Source organism: Terrapene carolina, unplaced genomic scaffold, assembly GCF_002925995.2.
Source record: "Terrapene carolina triunguis isolate 2854851 unplaced genomic scaffold, T_m_triunguis-2.0 Scaffold68, whole genome shotgun sequence".
NCBI classification, from domain to species: domain Eukaryota; kingdom Metazoa; phylum Chordata; order Testudines; family Emydidae; genus Terrapene; species Terrapene triunguis.
The window spans coordinates 39015065-39025583 of NW_020664419.1; the positions used below are offsets into that span (position 1 = coordinate 39015065).

The 10519-nt window shown below is 44.0% G+C and overlaps 1 protein-coding gene across 4 annotated transcripts in view; it reads right to left on the bottom strand.

Annotated features, from left to right (window-relative positions):
- The window catches only part of KCND2 (potassium voltage-gated channel subfamily D member 2), a 408108-nt gene extending 399218 nt beyond the window's left edge, over positions 1 to 8890 (bottom strand). For all 4 annotated transcript variants that reach the window (XM_024193705.1, XM_024193702.1, XM_024193703.1 and 1 more), the window contains exon 1: positions 7776 to 8890. In XM_024193705.1, the coding sequence (XP_024049473.1) occupies positions 7776 to 8890 (1115 nt within the window). The remainder of the gene's footprint in view (positions 1 to 7775) is intronic.
- Positions 8891 to 10519: the final 1629 nt, after the last annotated feature.

The window sequence follows — 10519 nt, forward strand, 5'->3', positions numbered from 1 at the left end:
TAGAATCCAATTCTCCTCTCACTTTTGTTGGTGTAAACGAGGAGTAACGAGATTATACTGGGGTAAAATTTCAATAAGATGAGAAACAGGCCCATAGACTTACATTGTTTCAAATGTTTATTCTGCAAAATAAATAAAGTAAATTAAGGGTCTTTTCTTGTGTTTATGAAATGTTTTGTATAACAACAACAACAAGATTTCAGATGAATATTCAGCTCTTTTACAAGTTTCTGTATTCAGTACTACAATTTCATTTCCCAAGTACCTTCATATGTAACAACGCTATCTCTACTACTATATTTATAGATTTTTTTCCCAGCATTTCCACTGTAAATATGTCTTGTTGGGCAGGGGTGCAGAAGTGCACAATGGTTTGAGTTAACTGTTGTGTCACCATTCAATTTAAACTTCCTGGATTTTTATCACTTAAGTCAAACCATTCATATATTTCAGATTCGCATTATTAGCCCAGGACCGTTCATATGATGGGCTATAATCAATAAATCAGATGTCAGTGGTGATTATTCTGCATGTCAGTTTATACACTTACAGGGTACTGGCATATATTTTGTTATTGCCACCTCCTCAGCACCAACCCAAGTGTTGTTATTCTTGACTCACAGTAACTACAAGAAATCAAATTCCATCTGTTTCCACCAAAAGAAGTAAATAAATGAGATTCTCAACAGAAAACTCATCTTCCTGACACCACATCCATGCTTGTATCTGTGGTAAGGAAATTCATGCTCAAGGGAAATTGCATGAAGTAAACAATCTTCCTTCCCTCTAAGAAATCTGCTTGATCTTTTAGTCATGCAAGTTGACCTATTTGAAGAGAACTAAAGCAGATATAATGACTCCTGTTTCCTAACTAGCCACCCAATAGCACAATGCAATTTTAAGCATCTTTTTATTAGTGAATAAACAAAAATTGTTTTCATTGCCACCAAACTGACCCTTATTTTCAAATACTTCATATTTTATCTGGAGCCCATTTTGAATATCGAGTAACATACTTTGAAGGTGGTTATATTACACTTTGTCCCTCCCATTTTATAGTATTCTAGCTATTCAGACCCCACTGTGAAGAAAAAATAGATCAAAATATCTAATGTATTTGCAGAGTCTAACACTATCACAAGATTGTACTCAAAAATAGAAAAATTCAATTTAAAACAGACTTGAAAAAATATCAAGTATACAAATACTAAAAGGACCAACCAGTTAAGTAAAAATACAGAAATAAGGATTCAATTCTGCAAATCTTTTCTCACATGAATAGCCCTCACTCCCATGAGTAGTCCCATAGGTTTTAATGAAACTACTCATGATATAGGGGTTTGCAGGATTGTGTTCTCTTTTTGTATTTTTACTTAATTATTGGTTCTTTATTTTTTATATTTGGGTGTTTCGGAGCAGACAAAGATCAGAGACACAGGAGACACTGATGGCTTGGAGGTCACACGAACACAAGATAGTGTGTAGATCAGGTATGAATTGTGCATTGCTGAAGGAGATTATGTGAGGATTGTAAAGAGGCAATTCGTCAAGAAAAGGTCAGAGAGTGAACCATTATGAGTAAAGATTAGGTCAGGAGAATGACAATGGTGATGAATGGATGATTTGATCCAGTTCTGGCAGCTGAATGAGGAAGCTAGGGAGAGGACACAAATGAAAGCAAAAGTCAGAGGGGTCTTTCATGTGGAAGTTAAATTTGCCCAGGTTGTGGGTAAGGGAGCTGGAATAGAGGAACACAGAAAGCCAATAGTCAAAATCAGAGCTTGGAGGACTATAGACAACAGTGTTGTGAGGAGAAGAGAAGAACTAAAGGAAGTGTACTTCAAGGATCTGAAAGGAATGGGAGGTAAATGATGAAGGTAGAGGATGGAAGTAGCAGGTGCAGGATAGCATTAGATCCATCATCCTATTCCCTGATCTATTATTTGTAGCTTTCTCATGTTACATAATCATATCATCTAGTAGACTGTAAACTCTTCAGAGCAGGGAATCTGTTGTAAGATGCTCAGCACATGAATAAATAAATAAATAATAATAATTAATGGAACTGTTTGTTACTTTCTTTTGTAAATACATCTAGTTTACATTATGAAAGCAAAAAATCAATTTTCTTATTTTTAAATAGCCCTCCACAAAGTCTATAATTCACCTATCGATGTGTTATATGATCTGACAAAACTATATAATGTCATGCCCATAAATATGGAGGTACTATTTAATATGCCTGTGTCATTGTTTTTGAACTAGTCACAAAAGATCAATACATTCTTTATTTAAAGCACAATATATAACAGCATATATAAGTTTGTACAAATACTGCTGTATGATCTACAAACACACACTCCCACTCCACCACTTGGCCCAGGCTTCCCCAGCTCATTTGTTGGCTATAGCAGTGTCAGGAAGAAAACCAGTAAATTAGGGGATTACAGCAGAAAGTAACAGAATTCAGTCATTGTAGTTGTGGGTGTCTGATAAGCACCTGCGTAAGTCTGTCAGACACAGTTTCAATAGACCTCAGCTCCTGCTCTGCCTCCATTCCTACCCTGCAGCTGCTTGTCCTCTGTGCCTCATTTGTGCTGCTGGCCCCAAGCTTCTCTGGTCCTTATTGGAGGCTTGAACCCTCCTCCCCCCATCTCTACAACCTCCCTCTGCTTTTCCTGTGCTTGTTACTCACCTCTGTCTCACTTGTAACCTTTTTCTATAATTAAAACTGATGCAGATGAAACAAGCAAACCCCTAACAGAAGTGTGTGTGGGGGGGGTGTAAATTGTGAGAACAGCCAAGGACCTTCATGGTTTATAGAGCCAGAGTAGTAGTATAGTTAAAAATCACTAAAATACTGACTTGAAATTTGAATGCACATTTCTCAGCTTCTACATGAGTGCATGTTCTACTCCTAGAACTACATTTCTCCTTTCTTTTTCTTTCTTTCTTTTTTTTGGTATAACTACACCTCACGTACAACCCTTTCCACTGTGATATTTGGAGTTGAGGATAGTTAATAGTTGTGATGTACTTGGAGTCTAAAAACTGTAGCAATAGTTGAAGTCGCTGGCATTCTACAGCGAAAAATGTTATCTGTGTTTTTAAAAGATGGTTTAATTGCTTACCAATTATGCAGAACTGAGAAATATAGCTATGCTTCCAAGATAACTACCCAAATTGCTACTGTTGACACTCAATACCCTTGCTATCTCACAAATTGTAAGAACAATACCCAGTCTTCAGAACTCAAATAAAGTTAGTCTATTATTTAGCATTAGCTTTCCTAAAATTTTATAACATTTCAGATAACTTGTTGGACACAGTGATCCTCTAAAATATAAGTGAGTTCAGCTAGTTTTGTTCCTAGGTGAAGAACTTGGTTCATGTAAGACCAGTTTCTGCAGTCCTTATTCAAACAAAACTTTAATTTAAATTAATGGGGGTGTAGCCCAAGTAAGGATGGCAGGATCTGATCCCTAATCCAAGTTACTAGAAATAATAACAATCAGCTTTCATTGATCTTTACTTTTTTTCCCTTGTAACTTTCCCCTCTTTTCCTGCACTTACTCTATCAAGCTGAGAAGAGTTCTGAGCCTTTTATGCTACTCAAGTTATACATCACTATTTAACATTTAATAACAATCTTTACGTGGCTAACAAGATATTATTAAAAGTACAACATTCTTCAGTTAACATGCTGCTTAAAACTTCTCCAGAATTATGTGTTATCATAAATGTTAATAGCCAAATTCAGGATGACTGTGCAGCTATCTCCCAAATGGCACGTAAGGGCTAGATTCACAAAGGAACATAGGTGTGGGGATGTTGAGTATCACCATGCCTAACCTTTATCACTGGAATTTGCAAAGCTCGAGTTCAGCACCTCCACTCCCTATACAATGAATAGGGAGAGACAGGCACCTCAGAATGGAATTCACATAAGCCATCATGCTAGGCGGCTCCTACCTAAACTAGCCAGCAGGAGGTGCTGAGGGGCGCATGCTAAGCCCTACCCCACGGGTGGCCAACCTGTGGCTCCAGAGCCACATGCAGCTCTTCAGAAATGAATATGTGGCTCCTTGTATAGGCACCGACTCCGGGACTGGAGCTACAGGTGCCAACTTTCCAATGTGCCGGGGGGTGCTCACTGCTTAACCCCTAGCTCTGCCACAGGCCCTGCCCCCACTCCACCCCTTCCCACCCCCTCCCCTGAGCCTGACATGCCCTCGCTCCTCCCCCCCCCCCCGAGCCTCCTGCATGCCACGAAACTGGTGATCAGGAGGTGCAGGGAGGGAGGAGGAGGCACTGATTGGCGGGGCTGCCAGTGAGTGGGAGGCTCTGGGAGTGGCAGGGGGGAGTTGATGGGGGGCTGCTGACATATTACTGTGGCTCTTTGGCAATGTACATTGGTAAATTCTGGCTCCTTCTCAGGCTCAGGTTGGCTACCCCGCCCTACCCCTCTCTCAGAGATAGGCACCTAAGTCCAGGCTGCAGGGAGGCACCTCCCTCTGCTTGGGATTCTCAGCTGCCAACCCTCTCTTGGAGTTAGGTACCTATACCATTTTTGCAAGAAGTTGGTGGGTGGGGGAAGAGGGGAGGAAATAAATAATGAAAAAGTCATTAGACCATAGAGAGAGAAAAAGCAAACATGAAAGTGGCTCTGTAGAACACTCACGTGGGAGACCCAGCCAGGATCCAGTCCCCTGCTCCAATGACTTTTTAAATGATTGATCCACAGTGGAACAGTTTCAATAGGAGAGACTAAGGGTGTATCTACATTGCAATTGAACACTTGCGGCTGGTCTGTGCCAGCTGACTCGGGCTGGGGGACTGTTTAATTGCAGGGTCCTAGAGCCCAGGCTCCAGCCCAAGCCCAGAAGTCTACATTGCAATTAAACAGCCCCTCAGCCTGAGCCCACTAAGCCAGAGTCAGCTGACATGGGTCAGCTGTGGATGTCTAATTGCAGTGTAGACAGACCCTTGGAGACCCCACATCAGATTATCCCATAGCCCACTGGCTAGGGCACTCATCCGAGAGGTAGCAGATCCCTGTTCAAAACTCTTTGCCCCCCTCATGTGGAGGGGAGACTTAAACCAGAGGTCTCCTAGGTGGGTACCCTACCACTGGGCTAAAAGTTATGAGGGAGGTGATCCTCCTACTTCTCCTTTTTACTCTACCCCCCACCATTTTGTGTAAGCTTGCCTACTGGGGCCTGATCTAGTAGGTAAGGCCTGAGCATGCTTGCCAGATTGGGCCCCACAGGCAAGTTAGACAGAGGAATGCTTAACTTCCCCCTCATTGTACATTGCACTGCGGCTTGAACATGCAGACACCTGGTATGTCACTGCAGTATGTATGCTCAGAGGCAGAAATATAGGTGCCTAAGGAACTTTTACTGCACAAACTTAGGCAAGTTTAGGTGCCTATGGGATTCAGCAGTGGCTGAATGGGGGTTATGTAAATCCCCATGGGGACTGATTCTGGGATTTAGGTGCCTAAAGTGAATCTAGCCCCTGTATGTACATGTATTTGGAACATGAATTCTGTCCAGCAGTGGTTCTATGCATCTTCTGCATGGCAGTAGCACAAATAGCATGCACAGGTCTTGTTGATGGGTCATGGAGTTTACACATGAGAATTATGCCCCCTAATTTGTAGGCCCCTCACCAGAATGCCTCTTTACAGATTTTGTCACAGAACACCTATTAAGTGGCCTCTTGAAACCAATGGGAGTTAAGTACCTACATCCTTTTGAAAAATCCTACTATCCTGCATCCTCAGGCACCTATATCCCCGTAAAAAATTCCAGCCTAAGTGACTTAGGAACCTAAACCCCATTTTCAAAAATTGTTTAGACTCCAAAGTCCCACTGATTTCCAATGAGATTTAGGTTCCTAACTCACTTAGCTGCTTTTGAAAGCATTACCCAGTCTAAAATACTTTTGTAATCTGTAATCATAACATAATACACTTTTTATTTATTTTTTCCTACCAGTGCCAAACAGGCTCCTATATCAGAAACATAGACAATTACAAGGTGGATATAAAGTATTAACAACAATGTACTGTTCAGTACCCTGAACAAGTACTGCCAACCAATACTGACTACCTTAATTATCGAACAGATATCAGTTGTTATCAAATACAGATCAGGTCCTGCATTTGTTATTTCATCTCCAGTGGTAAATGTTCTCAGTGATGTTAATTGATCATGACTGATTTTGCTGAAATTATCACAGCTTAGATAATAATTAATAATGTAATAGTATTAAAAAACTATAGTAATAAGATCATTTTACCGAATATAACAACAAATCCTTAATTTGTTACCAATGACAGCTTGTAACACATTTCTGGCATTACACACCAATACCAGAAGACATATGAAATATTTCCAGTGTACAGTGTTTATCTTCATTTGTTATATTGTGCTAAAGATAAAAGCTCTGTATAAAAACTGATGGTAGAATACAGCCCTTTTATCTTTAAAGTTTTTTACATGGTTTTCCAATCTAGATTATGATAATAGGTAATAAATAAACTAATTCATTATACAGGTTTACTTTCATTTTGGTAAAGTAAAAAAAAAAAAAAGATGCATGTTCCATAAACCCAGACAATTTAAACAAGATGTGATGAAATGTTTGATTAATGAAACGATAGTCTTAGTGACAGAGAAAAGTTTTGTCTCTTAATAGGCGCAGTCATAAAAGAACTAGAAATTTACAGTGAATAAACTCCTATTCAGATTCAATATAATAGCTATTACAACATGCTATATATCACAGAACTAAGACTAGAATGACAAATTGCCTCCTCAAATTAACCAACCTTTCTAAATCTCTGTTAGCATCACAGAGAAATGCATTTCCACAACCTTCTCTATAGAATAAACAGCTACAATGACATCAATATCATCTTTAAACAATGAAGTCTCCTAACTAACCACTAAAACTCATTGGATCTTAAATGTCAACTGTGATATATTTTAATTCCAAATTATTGGGAAGTTTAATTTATAACTAGAACAACTTTTAACATATATACTGGAATTAAATTAGTCACATATGTTAGTTATACTTTCTCAGTCAGCTTCACAGGCACTTTCATAAGTGTATGTAGGCTGACACAAGGCATTCACTTTTGGCCAATTCCTAGTCCCACTGAAATCAAAGGGAATTTTGCCCGTGACTTAATGGGATCAAGGTTTGGCCTTTGTGAAGTTTAAAGTTTTACTTATGCTTTTGTGAATTCAACTGACTTCACAGTATCCAAGTCCATTTCTATACATCATTTTGGTTCAAACAAAATGGCAGAGCTACACTGTTTTCTATATGGTAAGATTAAAACTTTATATCTGGGCTCTTTTGTTAATTGCCACTACATTAGCAAATTGTAAAGGATTTTTCTAGGACTTATGTTACATCATTAAAGACCCACTGACACCTCATGGAGACTACAAAAAATACTCTCACTGTCCCAACTGCAAAAGCAAAGAGTAAAGAAACTACATATAATTTTGAAAACAAAAAATTTGATTTTGTAATAAATTATTCACATGTTTATCCTCTGGCAACACTTTTACACCTACCTATTCACATAGGTTTAAAATAGAATGTATAAAGCACCAACTTGTGTTTGTAAAGTTTTTGTAACAAATACTGATATTCCCACTTTTTCTAATGAAGTTTTTGAAATCAATCATTGCTCTTTTGAGACAATAAAGTTGTTAAAATGTTGGCCATGGCCAAAGCAAATCTGCACTTACCCCAGCGTTGTCATAGTGACGATGGTGTACCAGAAGGCCGCAGGGATACTAGTGAACTTGGTGGACGACGAACCTTTCTCTGCATAGAACATGACCGTGGCAAAGATGATGATGGCCATGGTCAGTGAGAAGAGGAGAAAGCCCAACTCCGAGGCACAGCTTTTTAGCGTGTAACCCAGGATGCGCAGCCCCTGTGAGTGGCGGGAAAACTTAAAAATCCGGAAGACACGGAAGACACGCAATGTCACAAAGGCCCCGCTGACATCCTCATTATCTGTCATCACCAGACCAATGTAATAGGGCATGATGGCCACTACATCAATAACACTCATGACACTGCGCACAAACTTGTAGCGGTTGGGGGCTGCCACCAGACGCAGCAGATACTCAACAGTGAAGATCATGACACAGGCAGTATCCAGGCAGAAGAAAGCCACAGCATAGCGCTCCCCACAGGGTAGGTCCTTGATGCGACCAGGGTTTACCCCACAGGGCACTGTCTCCACCACATTGGCAATGACAGAGATAGCAATGAAGAAGCCAGTGACATAGTAGAAGACCAGGGCCAGTGTACTTGTGTGCGGATTTTCGAAGGCCCGCCACATTCTCTCCCGAGTTGTCATGGAAGGCAGGGAACACTCAGCCGCATGATCCTGATCTGCATCATCCTGCAGGCGCTCAGCATTCTCACGCCGGCGATCCTTGTACTCCTCATAGCAGCAGTCGCCTATAATCTCAGGGATGATGCCAAAGAAGGCCAGCTCCTCGTCATAAGCTGATATACATTCTTGTCGAGGGTAGTGCAGCTTCCCTGTACGATAGAAGTTGAGGATGTGACGGAAGATGTCAGGATCCCGGTCAAAAAAATACTGCTGTGTCTCTGGATGGTAAAAAAAGTCCCGCTCCGAGCTGCCCAGCAGTGTATCAGGGTAGCGCTCCAGGGTGTCCTGCCATGTCTGGAACTGGGTACCACTCACGTTCAGCACAATCAGAGAGTCCTGGCTTCGCTTTCTCTCCTGCCGGGGAGCAGCTGGCATGGGATTTGTGGCCACTGGCATCCATCCTATGGCTGCTGCCCGCGCAAATGGCAACCAAGCTGCTACTCCTGCTGCCATGGTCCAACCTGCTACAGCAGCTGCTGCTGAGGGATCACTTTAGAGCCAATCTAGGCTTGGCCACTAAAATATAAATTTAAAAAATGAATAAATAAAAATGCTCACACAATATCAATGTACTGAACATTATTTATTTATTTTTTAGTACTGGTATCATTTAAAGACTTGTCTTGTCTCCTCCCTTTCCCTTCCCTGTGGCTTAAGATAATAAATCAGACTACTGGGAAAGTCATCATGTACTGGTGTTCAAAAAAACCTCACCCACCCTACCAGCTGGTTCCTGTGAAGAAAGGTCCGTCTGTTGCATACAGACACAGCCTACGAAGGATGTGCACCGAGCAGCCAGCTAAGGCCAGCCACCTGGAGCTAGGGGAAGATCTTTCTGCCCTAGCGATGTGCGCCCACCGGACTCTCCTCCCACCTGTTCCTGCCAGAAGAGACAGGCAACTGCCGCTGGCGGCGGGATGGACGCTGGAGAGGCGCCGGCAGCCGCGGATCAGTTCCAGCCGGGGGCTACCGCAGAATTTCTCCCCAGCCCCTCCCGCCCTGCACAACGCTAAGTGGCCGGGCTGGAAGGGGAGTGGGCAGGCGCAGGCGGCCGCCCCTTCCCTATTCAGAGCCCCAGCGCGACGTCGGGACTGATCCCCCCGCCTGGTTGCCCCCGGGATTTCGGCCTCGGGAGAAGGGGCAGGAGGAGCCCGCGGCCGGGGGAGGAGCTCAAGGCGACAGCCTTAAACTTCCCGGCAAGTTTTCTTCCAAGAAAACACGCTGGAGCAGAGTGTGACGCGCGGGGGAACCCCCGACGGAGGGGGCGGATGCCTGCTGGCGAGGGGGAACTCGGGACTGGGGTGCTGATGCGGGGATGGGGCGGGGTCCAGAGCCGGGAGGAGAGCAGCGCAGCGCAGCGCAGAGCCGGTGCGCGGGGGGCGGGTTGGGGCGGTCAGAAGGGCTCCCGGCGCAGGGGAATAGCCAGTGGGGCGCTGAAGCATCCAGGCGAAGTGGTTGTTGGGGGGGGGGGAGCCTGCTGGTGAATGGGGGGCTGGGGCGGGAGAAGAGAAGTTTGGGGAAGGGGGGGGCTGAAGCTGGAGTCGGGGAGGGAGAGACGTGTGGGAGCGTTACAGTGACTGTGGGGCTGGGAGGGGAAACACGGGTTGTGGAGCCTGGAGTGAAGCGCGGGTTGGGTGGGGATAGAGAGTTAGGGGGTCTCCATAGTGCAGGGGGGTCAGGGGAGGGGTGATGGTAAGAGGAGCTCATGCTGCGGCTAGGGAGGCAGGGGGTTAGGGGGACTCCATAGTGCAGGGGGTGTCAGGGAGGGGGAAGAAGGGCCAGGCGGTGTCTGGGAGGGGTGGGGGGTTGTGAGGCCTCATGCAGGAGGCTTAGGGGGTCTCCATAGTGCAAGGGGGGCAGGGAAAGGGTCAGTGAGCCTCGTGTGGGATTAGGGGGAGGGGGGCTCGTGGTACGGATGGTGTCAGGGAGAGGTTTGGAGCGGGAGCCGAGGCTTAGGGAACCTCCCTGGTTACCCTGGCCGGGTGCAATTTGCCGGCTAGAGGCAGGGACCTCCCGCCCCAGGCTCGGCTCTCCCTCCCCCGGCCCGGGTGCAGCCCGCGGTACGTACCTGGCAAAGTCTGG